Source organism: Amblyomma americanum, chromosome 11 (assembly GCF_052857255.1).
Source record: "Amblyomma americanum isolate KBUSLIRL-KWMA chromosome 11, ASM5285725v1, whole genome shotgun sequence".
In the NCBI taxonomy this organism is placed as follows: Eukaryota; Metazoa; Arthropoda; class Arachnida; order Ixodida; family Ixodidae; genus Amblyomma; species Amblyomma americanum.
In genome coordinates, this window is record NC_135507.1 from 492083 (window position 1) to 509370 (window position 17288).

Consider the following 17288-nt stretch of genomic DNA (forward strand, 5'->3'; position numbering starts at 1 on the left):
TGACAAAGTGCCGGAGTGCCGCGGCGAGAATTCTCCCGGTCGACGATGTCGCGTCCATCAGCCCCCTTCCGAAATAAGGCAGAGCGGTCAACGACTCCGTTCGTACCTCGGTTCTGCTCGTTTTTGTAGCGGGAGCTACACTAGGCTGCCAGTCGAGCATTTCGCGGTACAGGCGAGACGCCAGTTGTACGCATGTGCTGCCATGGTACATGCGGGAGGGAAGTTGTGCGCATGCGCCGTTACCATGGCAACTGGGGAGGAGGAGTGGGTGCGCCGCACGTTTCGTCGTTTCCCTCCGACCTTTATCCTTTCCTTTACGGCGCGGTTCGGATGTCCACCGAGATATGTGAGACGGTTACTGTGATTTGCGTGCTCGCGGCGCCATCTGGTATGACGTCACATCGAGCGGCTCGCCGCCGCCGCCGTTTGGTATGACGTCACACCGCGTTCATAACCCGAACCGCGCGTCGTCGCATGCGCAGCACTGCGTATAAAAGGCGGAGATGCAATGGGCGGCTCTATCGCAACACTTGATATGGCTGCACAGAAGGAGAGTCCAGCCGCTGCTAAACGGCGGTATAGACAAGGGAAGATTAACTCTTCCGATCCTGAGGTTGTCGCTTGGCAGTTGGCTACTCAACAAAGAGAGAAAGGGCGTCAGAAGGCGAAGAGAGAAGCGGAGACGCCCGAACAGAGAGAGGAACGCCTTGCCAAACGGAGACGCCAGACTGCCGAGCGCAATAGACGGCGCGTAGGCGCCGAGATGGAGCGTATGGAAGGCGTCACTCAACGGGAACCAACAGAAGAGGATGTGAAGGTCCGTCGTGTGACTGATCACACGATTCGAGTTTCCGAAAGTGCATCTGCGACCCAGACATTTCAAGCGGACATACAGTGCCAACAACAAGCTCAGCCAGGGAAACGTACCTCCCGCTACGTACATCCTGGAATAGCGGAGCTAAGCCGCTGCCATTTTTTTTTAAGAAACTGCTCCACGCCAAGCACACAGCGAGCGTTTCAAAACTGAACAGTGAAAAGTGGGAGAAGTCAATCTTACACTTGCCGGAGTCACATCTCCTCACGCGTAGCTGCTGGACGGTCTGCAGCCGTGGTAGGCTTCTTCGAACCTAAACCGGAAGGCACACGAAGCTGCAAAAAAAAAAAAAGAATGTGAAAGCAGTCCTTAACTATCACATGTAAAGCATGTAAGTAGCAAATCCACAAGCTATGCGCCCAATAACATTACCGTGCAATGAAACTTGAAGAAATAAAGCAGCGCCTCAAAAAATAAAAGAGCACAGCGATCGAGAACCGCTCACTGACTAAAGCTGCGAACTCAATGAATGATCATGAAAAAAGCAGCAGGGGGCTGTAAACTGTCTTTACTACTCTGAATCGTGTTCAGCCTAGATTAAACTAGAGCCTAAGTATAACTTTTTAAAAGGTACAACTGAATACAACTGTGTACTGCTGCATTTAACGAATGACAGGCCATGTTTGTATGTGCTAGTACAGTAGTGTAAGCTTTCACAGGTACAGACAAGTTGAAAGAGCTGCAGAAACGAGCTGAAATTTTTGTGAATGGGTATTATAATATTCGTACAAAAGTGGGGAACTGGCGACAGTATCTACTGGAAGATTGTCTACCGGGCGAAAAATTCTCGGGCTAAAATTTCACTCTCCCAGAGAATTTACAATGATCATACAGTTATCGCTGAAAGCACTAATCCGAGGCAGCCACACTACATATTAGATAGGCTGAGTTAAAGGATAACGAGTTATCAGCGACACTTTAATGTATTTTTCTCGAACACAACACTTCAATACGTTTTCAAATGTTGCGGTTTGTTCCCTAGATTTCCAAGCAGTGATTGAAACAATAATTGTATACGCTACTTTGTTGTCTAATGGCATGCTTAGGCCTAAATGCGCTGTGCAGAAATGTTCTACAGCTCGTACCGACTAGAAAGGTTTGTGTGTATTTTGCTTTCTTGTTCATGAATACCTTGCTTGTATGTCATTTGTATGTAGCTATTAACCCTAAAATAGTGGCCCACGGGCGCTCTAGGCAACTTGTAATAAGTAATAAATCGATAAAATATCTCGAAAGGCCGCGTTGCAGTTGTATTGGAGCGTTCTAAACGGAACAGTGCTCTGCATAAGCGAATCTGGAACACCGTTCCGATTATATTCTGAAGTTTAATATGAGGAACCGCGTTCCGCAGGTACACCGCATGAAGTGAAGCATTGAGACACTGCGCAGTCTGAAGAACTCCGTTACAAGTGCCCGTAAGAGTTTTCGGAACACTTAAATCAAGCGTAAACTGAATTCACTCGCTGCCGGCAGGCATTCGGAGCTCTGCTGCGCAGATTGAGCAGGGAAGTGCAAAGCACACTCGGATTAAACCGTTTGAGAGGGCCAGCTTGAACGTTGGGAGGAGACACATCGCTGTACGTGTTATGTGTCTCAACGAAAGGGAACGTGCGAATTCATTAGAAGCCGGTTTCCTGGCTCTTCACTGCCGCCAGCCCGAACATACTGAATCGCCGACTTGAACAACATCTGGATCCTCGGAAGAAAAAAAAAAAGATAGGCTGCCCCGAGAGATTATGGAGGCTATCGCATTAACCAGAAGAGGAAAAGACTGCGTCAGCACCGCGTCTATCGCACTTTCGACGAAGGAAAAAAGGTTCGCGTATGACGCTTGCCCTGGCCCATGAACCGACCATATTTCGCCCACCACCGCTTGTTTTCTCATCACCTGTATTAAAATTTATCCTCATTTAGCCTTGTTTAGCCGTATCTCCTTTGGCCTTTTATTGCGTTAAGATTCCTGTTCACTGCCGCATTTTGTTTTTCATTCACCTACATCGTTTCAGTTCATTGCCGTGCTTTCGTTCGGTTTTTTTTCGGTTGGTCTCGGCTTCCGTCACAGTTGGAGCCGGAGATTATTTTTGTTTTTCCCCTACCAACCTTTTGTTCATCAAGTTTTAAACCTCGTAGGTCTGTGCGGGGTGTTTGTTGGGGCCTTTTCGGTTTTTATTACGCAGTTCTGGTCCTTCCAGCATCTCGCTTTTGCAGCCTTGATCTTTTTTTTTTTGCACTTACCTTTCGTACACACTCTCGGCCATCTGTCGGGTTTCGTCAGTACACGTGCAATTAATGCGCAACGCGGCCTCACGATGTTTGCCTTTGTGCCGGTTTGCGTGCTCGCGTTGAGGCTCGCCTATAGGTGGCCTTGCTCCTTAATTTTTATTGCTTGTCTTCCTTGTGCCAACGCTCCCACTTCACCTCCGCCCCAGTGTGTGCACGCCCCCTTTCGTCGCGGCTGTCAGTCAGCGACGTGTCTCCCAACGTCCACGCTGGCCCTCTCGAATGGAATCCCACCAATTGGCCCGGAAGAATGCATTCTGAATGCTAATTGAACTGCCAGCAAATCAAGTTATATTTCCGTGGACACCTGTACGCCTGCACTCGTCGCGATGTCTCGCTCGCATGGCGCTGAGCTCGAGGCGTGAAGCAAAAATAACTTGGGGACCTTCTTATTAACTATATTCTTAAAGAAGCAGCGCATTTAGGTTGCATGCGATGGTCTCTACCCCCCATGTTCTTGCGATTTTCCTCCCAAAAACCCCTGCTGGAACCGGTTAATGGGACATGCATGAGTCATCACCTTCTTAAAGTATCTTCCATTGGATTATCATATGATATTAAACTAATCCGAGCCACTAATTCACCTCAGTCCATCGGTATGGGCCTACTTCCACATTTTGGGACACACACGTACATTTCCAAAATTTGGAGGCGTCGGATGATTAGTGCACTGAAGTTTATGCGGTGTCGATGACGTTGCGACCGTCTCAGTCACATTCACAGATCGCGGGCAGTCCTGATGTTAGGCGAAGCGCTGCATGCAGAACAAACACCCTGGCAGGCAGCTGCTTCGAGTTCAAACACAGCCAGCGGGGCTCGCGAGACCCAAGCCGCTCCTCCAGAGCTCCCGCAAGGCTCGTGGGCAGCGTGACAGTGGGCAGGTGGCACCCGCATTAAATTTGGCAACGGTGGGCAGGCTGCCACCTTCCACGGCGGGGAGGTTGTGAAGACGTCACAAGGTCACCTGACCTCTCTCGGCCAGTCGAGGAATATCGTGGGGAATTTCAAATACCGCTGTGCTCAGTGATTGGTCGCGTTGAGGTCACGTGACCCTGACGGCGTCATCTGCAAATTTATCAACCGGGGAACTTCGCTACGGAGAATCGGGAAACTGCATGACAATAGCCTAAATGCTTGTTAAAGTGGGAAGATGAACTAGTTGGTCTCGGTACGTAGAATGCAGCGCGAAATACCCAGAAAGGAGATGCACGCAGGACGAACGTTTGTATATAGGAAAGAACAGAAACACACAGAGCAAGGTTTGTGGGTGCGTGCAGCTCGGGCGCCTACAGGCCGAACGAACTTCTGGCGTCGGCGACGGTTGCGGGAAGTGAAGGGGGAACGAGGGCAGCCAGAAGCGCTCACGGAAGGGAACTGCTCCTCGAAAGTTGTAGCGGCTATGCCCCGAGGGCGAAGGTATGATGATGGTCTTTTTATATAGCTTCTAAAAGATGTGCTGACTCAACTTACACAGATGCTGCGAGCACTGTTTTGGAGAGCTGCAACGAGTGTGGGCGGAGATTGGTTTTCACGCATGAATTCCCTTTGCGGGGGTGGTCGCAGTTTTTACACCTTAACGTTACCGTGAGAGAAGGCCACGCATGTTGGCAGAAGGATCTGTTACCTTGAAAGCCGGCTAGCTTTGACAAGCAGGTAGAAGGGTTGGCGTCGGCAGGGTTGCCATGCTCGGTCACCAGTGCTGTTGTTGAGGTCCTCCTACAAAAAAAAGATCAAAGGTGCCACGTTTCAAAAGCCATGTGAGAAAGCAACCAAGCTGTGAGATCACAAGTGGTTTCACAGGAACGCCCACAATGGAAAGTGTGGCGTGCCAGTCCCGTTTTCGGCTCCACGAAAGCTTGCACAGCTCTGCTCGCGCACTGGGAGCTGTGTGAGATGGCCAGCGGGAAGGCCGACGTGGCCGAATGACCGTGCGGTCGCTTAGAGGAGGCGCGCGTCTTTGGCAACATTGCGCGCATAATGCAATGTGCGTCACCGAGCGGCAGGAGCTGAGAGGCACGCGAGGTTTTGCGAGAGAAAGAGAGGAAAAGACTGCGTTAGCGACAGTTCTGCGACCCTTTTCAAGAGCGACATGTCGTATCTTCAAAGCGCGGCTTTGGTCGATCGTGCGAGGTCTCGCTTCAGCGCATGCCTCGGTTTTCCTTATATTTGCTGGCTTCTAAGCGAACAAAGTTGGACGAAGTTGGCGCCTGTCCTGCGCCGCTCTTCCGTTGTGTTTATGCTTGTGGGCGCTATTGTTTCCCGTCTCAAGTACCATCTAGGCCAAATTGAAGTTCTTCTGAATCATGTGGGTAAGCATGCGAAACCTTTTTTCGTTAGAAAATAGAGGAGGAGGAAAGGCGGGGAGGTTAGCCGGTAGACGAAACCAATTTGCTGCCCCGCACGGGGCGAAAGGGATATAAAGGTGAGGGAGGAAGGCCTGTCGGGCAGGCCCTCACCGCCGCGGCCAAGTATCTCCGCCGGCGGGCGTGAACCGGCGTGCTCCAGCGCACGGGGTAGAGAATGTCTTTCAGAACGACACCACGAGCGAAGAAATACAGTGAAGAGCACCAGAGGAGAATTCCCCTTGAACGTGCGACTTTCCTGAAAAGCCGCAGGAGATGCACGAACACGTCTCACGTAAAGCATCAAGTTTTGCTCGGTGCTCATTCGTGCTTGACGTCAAACGAAGCCACTGAAGGACTCGCCAGCGTTTTCAGTTTATCTCGTTTATTTCTGTGCAGCAGTTGCCATGGCTTGCCTACACTCATCCGACAACAGCGCTGGTGTGAATAGTTTCACTTTGTTGATGCTTGCGGTCTACAAAAGCGACCGTGTAAAATGCTACCCCGATGAAAGACGTCACCCGCGTCATGAACAAACTATTCAATGCTGCCAAAGTTTGCACTCGAACACTGAAGACACCACTTACGCAATGTAAATCGCTTCCGCGCTCATCCGTAGTAGGGACGGCGAAATCTCCCTCAGTGATCGGATCGTGCCCGAAGCTCTGCATCTATTTCTTTCTCGTTCGTGTATTGACGCCCGGGCGCTTTCTGATGGCTGCGTTTGGCGCGTCGCCAGCACGTCGTCCTTCCTCTTGTACAGTCTTCTCCTCTGATCTCCTCGCTATGCGCCTTGACAAGTATCACTGTCTCACATAATCATCTAAAAAAAAAATGTCACCAACCCTGATAAGGCCCCATGAGGCCTTATCAAAGCCTTAGTGAAAACTCTCTCCTCTTGTAACAAGCTTCGTTGCCATTGTTAACAAGTTTTCCTATCTGGAAAAACTCCTTATCTCTTGATGAAAAAAAAAATGGGGTGGCGGTTTAGCATTAGGAAGCCGGAAACATTGTGGGAAACCACACTTTTTTTTTGTTTAAAGGTGGACACCACTACCACATATCTCAAAGCGCGATAAGGTGTCCACTGATCCAGGGAGCCAGTTATGCGGCTTTCCGCAAAACCAACGGAGTCTGCAACGTTGCCAACGCAATTCTCTCCCACCTTCCACATATACGGTGTGCCAACTAACGTTTAGCCATGGCTAAAAAATATGCCGCGGCACTCTAAGACGACGCGACCAAATGCATGTTGCTGGCCATTGTGCGGAGCAAGTCGCACTATTTTTTGTACTGTGCCTTATTGCATGATCAGTCGAGAACTAGTAACAACTTCGCAAGCAACAAAGATAGGCGAAAAATTCCGATGGCAATTAGGAAGTTCTTGCGGGCTAGTTGGTTCATCTCATTAAAAAAAAAAAAACTGAACAAGACATGGGAACGAAAACACCATGAGCGCTCGTGGTAGGCAGTGAATATGAATATATTAGCCTGCATAGTATCCCGCAAGTGTTTTCTTTTCATTAGCATCAGGGTACACTTCGAACACGTTAAACACGGGGGAACGGCGTAGGCGCGTGTCAGTCACAATTCCAAGATCCACCTCAGGCCCTCTTCCCCAATCTCCCTTGCATCTCCATGTCAACATTCTGTGCGCTTTTCAAACCCCGCTGCTCTCACTTAATCTGAATTTCACCACACGTACCTGATAAGCCTCGACGCCCCGACCCTCCTTTGGAGCTGCCCTTTTGCGCACGCGATGCTTCTTTATTCGCGTCGTCATGCGCTGGTCTCGGTCGCTCCCATTTCCCGGGACCCCTCTCGCTCGGGCTGTGTGTGCAGCAAAAATTTCGTTACAAAAAAAAAAAGGGGCGGGGGGGGGGGGGGGGCGCTAGATCAATCACCATCGCCATTTCGCGGCCTATCAAATGCGATCGGTCGCCGCGACAAAACCAGGCTCGCTCAACGAAGACCTGCGCAGCGAAAAAAGAAAAGGACGGCCCAGCACGCGACAGGGCCACACCCTCATTAGAACGACGACTCGTCTTTTGTTTCTCTCGCCGTGAACACGACACTGTCCGCCCGTTGTTCCCGGGCTAACGAAGGGCGCCCCTCCCCCTCCTTCCCCTGGCGGTGCCAGGAAGAAAGCGTGTTGTCGCCCCCGAACGGGCGTGACAAGGTGCGGCCATTACGGAGCGACGGGGAGAGGACAGCTGCAGCGGTGGCTTGGCAGCTGTCGTTGGGGCCGAGCCAGAACGACGCAGTGAATGAACCAGTTGAAGAGGCCTACACTTGCTCGAACAGTGCGGAGAACTGCATGGGCCAATCGGTGGGGCTCATTTCAGGGATAACGGTGATGCGCGAAAAACGGAGGCAAAAGCCACGCAGCAGAACAAGCGAACGCTAAGCATGTGCCCTGCCCGCCAAACGAACGCCGTGCAGATCGCTAGTCAACTATATTATGAAGCTAGCTAGGTGTCGGACTTTTCGGTTTAAACCGAAAAACGCCGATCAATGTACGTCAAATTCATTTCTTTTAATTCGGTTCTAACCGAAAAAGTGATGTCACAACTGACTGTCTTCAGTACAGTAGGTCACAGCAGATAATTGCTGGAACCAGGAACATGGTGAGACAACGGCATCTTAGGAATTTAGTACGCTAACTGAGCTATAAGGCGTTCATCCGCGAACTCGGACAAGTCATTGCGAATAGGGAAGTTCGACCACTTAGCTGAGCTGTACTGGCTATAGCGTAGTGCCGCCTGCTCAAACTTATCACCGTCGCTTCGTTCGTTCTTCCACTGCATGCAATTTTCGGAACCGTGACAGGCAACAGTCAATGCGAAGCCATGCATAAATAAAGGTGTCGTGCTCTTGCTTCCGCGGCGGCTGAGCAGCAGTTCCATCGCTGCCTCATCACATCACTCTCCTCTCGTTTAGCCCGTAGAGTGTGACAACCAAGCCTTTAGTTACATTCTGGCTAAAGGCTCAGTCATTTAACCTACTTTCTGTTACTACTTTCTTCAGCAGAGACAGCTCTTAAGACTAACAAATTTATGCGGCACACACTGCTCCATAAGCAGCTGTTTTTTTTTTTTTTAAGGGAGGGTCAAAGTAAATTGTACGTCACTTTTGACCGCGCAGGGACGTCGTATACTTCAGATAAAAACGAAAAATTCGTACGTAGAAATAATATTCGCCTAAAAAAAAAAAGAAGTCCGCCGAATTTTCGAAACGTAAAAACCGACAAGTCCAACACCCCTATATAGCACACCCGCAGACAAAGCAATGAGAGCCGTTGCAGCTTTAAATTTCGGTGGTGATCCAGATGAATTTGTGAAGTCTCCGCTGCGCAACGGTCAGAGTATAGTTCCCAAATGACCCGCCATGCGCCGCTGTCGAGGGTCTTTCTTTTCTGCTTGTGGCACTGCTGTCAATGGATGCAACCAAGAGGAGAATGAAAATGTAGCGGACCGATCTCCTTGTACCTGCCAGCGTGAAATGGGCTCGATGGATAATGAGGAGGGGCATCTGCCGCTTACTGGTTCTCGAGTTGTATCAGACTGTGACAGGATACCCGTCGCGGTTGCTCAGTGGTCCAGCACGGGACTGCAGGGTCATTGCGCGTTAACGTGGCAGAAATAAACCCGGAGCCCAAGGCGTGCCTACTGACTGTAGCTCCTGCGCTGGCACATAAGAATCATTCGTTAACTAGCCACTAGCGACGGGAGCTGCTTGACGGTGTTAATGGGTGACATGCACCCTTCGCGAAGTATCTCCCACCAAGGAACAGATGGGGAGGCAACTGGTCTCCCTTTCTCATATTACACTGCAGAGGGAGCCAGGTGCACATCGAAAGCAGTTCGCATATGTCGGATCCACCCTGGCATACAAGCGGGGAAAGGGGGAACAGGCACGCCATTCCAAAAACTTGCCACGTGCAAGTCTACAGAGCAATTATTTGCTGTGAACACTTGTCTAAGCGAGGAACACACGGACGAGAAGATGACAAGGACGGGCGCACACTCACGGCTGGGTTTATTCAGAAGAAACTTTTATCGTCATGACTGCCACAATATTTACTGGGCGCATGCCAGACACCTGCTTCCTTTCGCTGACACAATCATCCTTTTGGCTCTTAATGAAAAAAAAGCCTCAGCAAGTTCACGTGCCATCTGGTCACTACTAGGCCTCAAAATTTGCAAAGGCAGGCACGGATTGTCGGGCATGCGCCGCAGTGCAACTGCAAATTGGACCCTTTTCCGGTCCTCGTCTGGTGCTCCTTGAGCCGGCCGGTATGGCCGATGTAAACTTTCCCACAGGCCAGGGATATTTCTTACACAACCGAGCACCCGATGAACTGGTGGCGTGGCGCTTTTTGCAGTCTCGCGCACGTCGATATTCCTCCGGATGCAGTCTGCGGTGCAACTTGCGCGGGGCAGAAAGTACCACCGGCACAGCGCAGCGATTGGCTACGTTCTTCAGGTTGTGGGACACTATGTATGTAGGGGACACACGGCTGTCTAAGTTCTCCCGACCGCTAACAAAATTGTCCTGAAATAGCGACCTTTGCATTTCGAATCGCATGCACATTTGATATTAAAAACAAAAACGTACTCAACAATAACCACCTTCAAATATCTCACCACAGGCCGAACTTACGGTTACACAATTCTTCTCTTCCGTTCCTGACAAACAGCTTACACAGTCACATTTATTTCATGCAAATAAGATGTCTCCAACATCCGTCATTAACAAAGCCAACTATAAATAAAGCCCAGACAGGCAGCCAATATCCCCTTGTCCCTCATTTAGCTAGATGAATCAGTGCAAGAAGCTGTGCTGTTTACGAACGTGTATTCTCCGCTCAACCAGCAGGTCGCATTTTGTTTGAAACTAAATCAAATTTAGCTGCGGTTTAACTACTGCCGAAGGTGGTAGAGAGCGAAAGCTGCTGTGGTGTATCGGGCAAGTAGACGCGGCTTGGCGTCTTTAGAGTTGAGTGCGTCCCACACAGTGGATAGTCAACGCGCCCACCCTGGAAGTAAAATTAATGGTTCATCGCGGGAGGTTGGTCATTCAGTGAACGCAGCGGCCTATTGCTGCAGTGCCGCGTGTCTGCCACAACGTTGTCAGGGCTAATGCATGCATCACACATCCCCCCCCCCCCCCCCCCCCACCGCCACGCATCTCAAAGCGCGATTGAGGCGTCCACTGGCCCAGGGAGCCAGTTGTGCGCCCTTACCTCAAAATCATCCGAGTCTAGAACGCTGTCAACGCCAATGAACACAATGGACACCGACGGCCTAGCTATAGCTTCAGTGCCGCGTTTCTGCTACAGCATTGTGAATCCCAACGCATGCCAACGAATCTGTCACTACCGCCACGTAGCTTAAACTGCGACTGAGGTGTCCACTGTCCCAGGGGGGCAGATATGCGCCTTTCCTTGGAAATGGCGCAGTAACTGTCTCTAATATATGGGTAGACACCCGAACCGCGCCGTAAGGGATTTGACCTCTGGCTCACTTGAAGGTCAAAACCGCAAGCAAAGCGAAATCGTTACGAGGTAGCGTAGTGAAGCTGTCGCTTCAAAAGGCGAGCAGTAGGCGAAGCGTCGTTGAACTCAATGAGCTTATCACGCTTGCGTTTGTTTTGCTCAGACCGAACACAGCCGAAGAGAACGGGACAAACGAAACTGGAGTTCCCTGATCCTGGTGTCATGGTAGGAAACTACTTTTTGTCTGCCTCCATTCCATGACTACAAGTCAGTCTCTGACGAGCAGGGACTCTGTATGTTCCACACAATAAGGACACACCAAGCACGATAAGCCGAAAAAGTTGCTCAGTCAGTCTTCCAACAATATCAGGTTGCCGAATCACATGTGCGAAGGTCTTGCTCGAAACTGCTTAGCCTTCTCCGAGATTTCGTTCTGAAAAAAAGAAAATAGATCACCGTGTATCACAAAACATCCGACCAAAAAATTTGTTTTCTTCGAATTCCAGTCAAAAAGGTGGAGTCCAGTGTAGAATGATGCTCAGCTTCCCTCCGCATACCAACACTATCATTTTTACAACAGCGGTACAAATAATGATTAGTCTGCAACGATCGTGGTTACCGCGCGACTAAAGGCACGCTGAGACGGACCCAGTTCTCGTTTTGCCTCACTTACAGAAAAGGATAAGCACTCACGGTTCTGGCAGTCCCGAGACTAGGCAACGCATAGATTAATACAGCAGGGCGCTTCACGTGCGCCGCTATGGTTGGGGGTGGCGCCGGCTAGGGTACACACAACCGTAATACGCTTAAGAGGGCGAGACAGCTGCTGCTTCCGTAGCAAAAGAGGTTGTCGGTTCAGATTTCTCCGCCGACATGTGGTTGTACTTTCTATGGAAAAAAAGCTATTTTCTACCTAACCGATTACGCAACTAATTTCCGGCCCTAAATCAGGTCCACATTTCAAACAAAAAAACTTCATCTTCTTCCTGCGCATTACTAGCTTGCAATGGCTATTGGCTACAATTAGCAGGGTCTTTGCAGGACGACAGAGAGAGAGGGGATGCACAGGACAACGCTCTGCGTCAAGTTGCGCTGCAAATACCCTGAGAGCCAAAAAGCCCAGCTTGAAGTATCGGCCACGAGACGAGCTAATGCGGCTGAGCGGGTAGGCATGGCTAGACGAGCGAGGGTTACTCGCCTAATTGTAAATTGTGGGGTTCAATTAACCTCCCTAAGCGACACATGGCCTATGGGGGACGCCGTAGTTAATGAGGACCGACCGGGGTTCTTTAACGTGTGCTGGCATCGCACTGCACCCTCGTTATTTAATCGCCTCCGAATTCGATGGCCTGTGCAAGCGCCCGTTAAAGAACTCGGTCGGTCGACGCCTCGCGTCCCTCACAGGTCGCTTGGTTCGTCTCGGAAAGGCTTACGATGTCGACGCCCGCAACGGGCAGCACGGCTCCGTGCTCCTTGAGGCGCTTCAGTATCAGCTGGCGCTTGCGCGGCGAGGCGTCTCCTCCAGCGCCCACCACGTCGTCGCTCCCCTCCTCCTCCTCCTCCTCCTCCGCGGTTCGCCCCCTCGCTTCGCTGTTCGGGGACGAGTCTTCGCAGGCGTTGCTGCTGCCGGCCGAGCTCTCCTCCGGGCTGAGCAGGGCGTCCGAGGAACCGCCGCCACTACGAGTCTCCGAAGACGGCAGCAGCTCTTCGGAGGAGAGCGGCCAAGTCGGCACGGCCTGTCATTGAAACCTCAGTTTATATCCTGCTGGAAGCATGCCACAGGAAATGGGCACGGCGTTTATGCGGTGTGTCTTCCAAGAACGGAGACCCTTTGGGAAACACTTTTGATAGTGCGCTGGCACCGCGAAATCCACCTACAGGTGGCGGCACCACTGATCTCCACCAGGGGGCTGCTGGATATGGCGCATCGGGCGCCCGAAAGTGAAGCCACCAGAAGTAAGCGCCACTGTACCGGAAGTCAGCCTTCGGCAGTGCACATCATTACGGTTTTTCGGTTTGTTTTTTTTCTTAGCACTTCGCCTTTTTGCCGTCCTCGTCTTTTTCCCCACGACAATGCCTACATGTTGCGCCGTCAACTGCATGAGGAGACCAGCAAAGTCTTCGGGAAGGACGTGTCAAAAATAAGACTCCAATGCATCGCAATAGGACGACGCCCCGCGTCGCCCCGTTCCGCTAGCGTCGCCAACTCTACTATTTGTCGTGATGCACGTTGTCGCGCTCTAAGCCCAAGTTATACCATCAATGCAGGATAAATTTAAGAAAGAGCAGGCGGAAACCTTCACCAGCCAGCTGACTTAATTTGCAGTGAACGTACATTTTAGCGAATTATGTTTAGACCGAACCGGAGCGAGCTAGGGCGAGGCTCTTATCTGGTGAGGTGCCGACTCTGTTCAGCTGGTTCACTGTAGCGCCTCGGACAGGTATGATACTGCTTTTTCGACGGAGTATCGTGTACAGTTTCATACAGTGGTACTGTGTCGAATTATGCTTGAATGGGCTTTTATTCATGATGCTTGGAGCAGTCCACTTCTAACATCGCTTGTCACACACGCTGCAGCATTCGTTTTTCTCGTCATTCGTTTCTCTCGTGCTGTGCACCTGAAACGTGGCTGTGCTGCGTAGTTCGGTTAAAAGCACGCCTGGAAGGTGAATGAAACCCTAAAGCGATAAACATCACCCGCCATCGATAAGAAGAGACATCGTCCGCCACCAACTCGAAACTGAAACTGCAGCAGCTGTGTGCCTCTTCGAGTGTCAGGATTTCCGCGCCATCGTTCGCCTTTTCTTTGCTGCACGAAAATTCAGTTTTGAGATGACCTTGCCTCATATCGTCCTTCCACTACTTCTCCCAATTACGCTCGGAAGACAAGAACCATGTATAGAACATGGTGTTTAATGCACGTACCGCTTTGCCGCGGTACGGTGAGACCTGCATGCCTGTTTTCTTCGGTTTCTCTGAAATTACAGGGTTCCCCGACCAATGCTCCCAATTCTCGAGTTGGGCTTGCTTATTCCTTTGATATTGCGGTAGATGTTACACGAAAAGAGCGTGAAAGACTGAGGACGGCAGGGCGAAAGAGGCGACTCTTTGCATTGAAATACAGAGTAGACGCCGAACTTCCGGTGGCTCCCATCCAGCCACCTGGTGGAGACCAGTCCTCTGCAACTGTGGAACCGCAGCCGGCGGTTCGCTTCCAAGTGCACGGAGGGTTTTCTGCCGGAGAAAGTGTGCCCTCTGCAAAAGACGATTGATATTCTTCCCAAATGTTCCGGTTTTGCACAGGAAAGCAAAGAATCGGCAAACGCTACGCAAAAGAAGCGCGAATTGTAGGAAAACACGGGGCTGCCACGTACCCACATAACCCCTGTTTTGCGATTTCCTCACGTTTTGGCGTGCATTTTCCTTGTACCGCGCTCATGTGCCTGACATACAACCTTTGTCCGTAAAGTTTAGAGACTGATTTATTTTCTTCCCCAACACAAATGTTGGTGCTAGTGTTCCTGTATATGCTCCCGCAGGGAGCAGAGTTGCGCGAAGGTCCGCCACTTTGTTCCAAGTTGTGCGGGAAAGCAGCTCCTCGAGCGCACAGAAGCTGGGATTATGACGGGGCTGGCGTTGTAGAGCAGTTCGCTTTTTTTTTTGAAAAGCTTACAAACGGCGCTCGATTGCGGGCATCCTTTTTTCCTTTTACTGTCTCAGTGCTCAGGGACCGATGCTAAGCCCATCATACTTCGTTGAAAAAAAACGTCGGAAAATAATCTGATTTTCCGAAAATTTCATACAGCATGACAGAAAGATCGCGGATTGACAGCGATATCTCGCAGTACGGACAATAATGGCGCAGAAATGCTTGAAAATGAAAAAACCTGCGTGAGTTGTGCGATGAAGAGAAGTGCGGTAATGCATCTCCCTGCAGAACCACATTTAAATACATTATTCTATAGGGTTGCGACCGCCGATGTGGTACGAAGCTTGTGAAACCACGCTGCATACGATGTGAATGCGGGCAGTCTAAAGCTATGCATTTTGCACGTAAGTAAATCTAACCCACCAAAGGCACAGATATCGCAAACTCGCGCGCTTATCTTTCACAAAATATACGTATCATTTGTCGCTCTGACTTCGAGCCCTCCATTGCATTTTTCCTATGCCATGGTCATCTTTTCAAGCCAAACACATCACGTGCCATACTTCTTTAATATCCAAAAGTTAGAGAAGCCTGCCTTAAGTCACTGCAGCTGAATTGTGGTATACGAGTTTCCAAGGATCTCGAAAAGTAATATCTCTTTCTGGTGCTGTTATTTAATTGCTCGTTATTCCCTAAGCACTATTGCGTTTTCTCTTGACCTACTTGAATTATATGTACCTTCACTGCATTCTGAAATATCTTTGTTTTGGACTGCTCTACGTTTTTATAAAAGCATAGAGCAAGGAAAAATAATTATCTGAATACCCAATTTTGCTTTTTCAAGTATTTCATGCTATTTTTGTTCCCCTCACCTCCAGTGTTAACATCCTTGTCAATGGAACCTTAGGGGTATTCTTAACAAATAAAATAGTTCAAAAGTCTAGACAAAGCTTGTTCTCATGCTGAGAGACTGGCCTCCCACTTCTGCGTAGTAAACTGGGACTAGAACAAAATTTCACATATAGTTTGCTTGTCAAACATTCTTTATTTCACAAAACAAACCATTTCTGCAAAATGTTGGTAGTGGCAGCAGAATAAGCAGACGGGCTGGCAGCGGCTGCACATGAGAAATGCTCTGTCACGTGCAGCCAGGTTAGGAACAGAACCTTTGTTCACATTTTCATTTGGAACTTGTAGCTTTGCAGGAAAAATGAAGATAATTTGCTGATGGCAAACATGAGTCGCCGCATGGAGTTTGAACGTGCCTGTTGAACAATTTATAATTTATATTGAACTGTAATTTTTATCAGAATAGGCACATAGGCAAATGATGGTTGCAACGCCGGAGGGAGGTATGAGACGATGGAGGTTATGTGGCTAAGTGAGTCATGCAAATACGGTAAAGTAGTGCTGTTTATTCTCTTATCTCGCATATTCGAGTTCCTTTCGGAGATGCTTTCACGCGTACCATACACAAAAGCCAGCGCAACCGCTGACGTACGACTGACCGTCCGGACGGCACTGCATAAAAAGCTTTGCCGCTTTCGTTACGGTTGTTGCAGTTTGCCGCACTGCAGCCCGTCATAGTTGGAGGCTGCTGTCACTGCACACTATCAAAATATATACAACTGGAGCGCACGGAAAAGGCGGGAACACACCGCACCGGACGCGTTCGATCACGATGGCAGCCGAGAGGGTACTGGGGCTGGCGAGGAACCGGCGTTGCGCCTAGAAAGTCGGCTCTTCCACTTTAAAATGGAACAAACGTCGTCTGCAGAATCACGTGACGGCCGCTTAGCGAATGGCGTCAAGAGCGGCGCGAGGAAAACAGTCGCGCAACTCTGCTCCTTGCGGGAGCATATACACGAACACTAGTTGGTGCGTCTGTGTAGCGTAATCTTTTCGGGCTAACCTGAACTATTCATGTTAATTGCTGTGGAAACCGCTAGATGGCACTACATGTAGAAAAAAAATAGGTTGTCACTAGTCGTCTGAGCATTCTACTGAGTGAATGTGGAGAGATGGACGTCCACCTCCAACAGCGTGTAAACAAAATTCTGTGTGAAGCTTGGCAAGACAGCCACACAGACGTATGAGCTCCTTCATGATGCTTGCGGCAACGAGACATCATTGTGGACGCAAGTTTTCGAGTGGCACAAGAGGTTCGTATCGAGGAGAACGTCGGTGGTGGGCGCCCTCCAACCTCACGGAATGAAAATAACGTGGCTCGGATCAGGAAAATCGCACAGCAAGACCGCACCATTACGGCCCACATGCTATCAGATGTTCTCGACATTGGTAAGAGAACATGCCACCAAATTTTGCGTGAGAACTTGGGAAACGAAAGCTGAATGCCAGACTTGTGCCGCACTCACTCACACAGGACCAGAAGGACACGCGGGCATCAGTGAGCGCTAATTTGCTCTCAGAGGCAGAGAAGGATGCTGCATTCGTCGGCAGCATCATTGCTGAAGACGGAACATGGTGCTTTCAATACGATCCTCAAGCAAAATCAAGGCAGAGCGCCGAATGGCGGTCCACAAGCTCTCCAGCGTCGAGAAGGGTGCGGCGACAGACGACCAAAGCAAAGACGATGCTGATAGTTCTTTTTCGATGCCAGAGGTGTTATACAAAAAGAGATCGTC

The 17288-nt window shown here is 50.0% G+C and overlaps 1 protein-coding gene across 1 annotated transcript in view; it reads right to left on the bottom strand.

Moving 5' to 3' along the window:
• Positions 1 to 11170: 11170 nt before the first annotated feature.
• The window catches only part of LOC144111129 (uncharacterized), a 66146-nt gene continuing 60028 nt past the window's right edge, over positions 11171 to 17288 (bottom strand). The window contains exons 5-6 of the mRNA XM_077644278.1: positions 12427 to 12729; positions 11171 to 11426 (exon numbers count right to left, since the gene is read on the bottom strand). Of these exons, the coding sequence (XP_077500404.1) occupies positions 11373 to 11426; positions 12427 to 12729 (357 nt within the window). The 3' untranslated portion in view covers positions 11171 to 11372. The remainder of the gene's footprint in view (positions 11427 to 12426; positions 12730 to 17288) is intronic.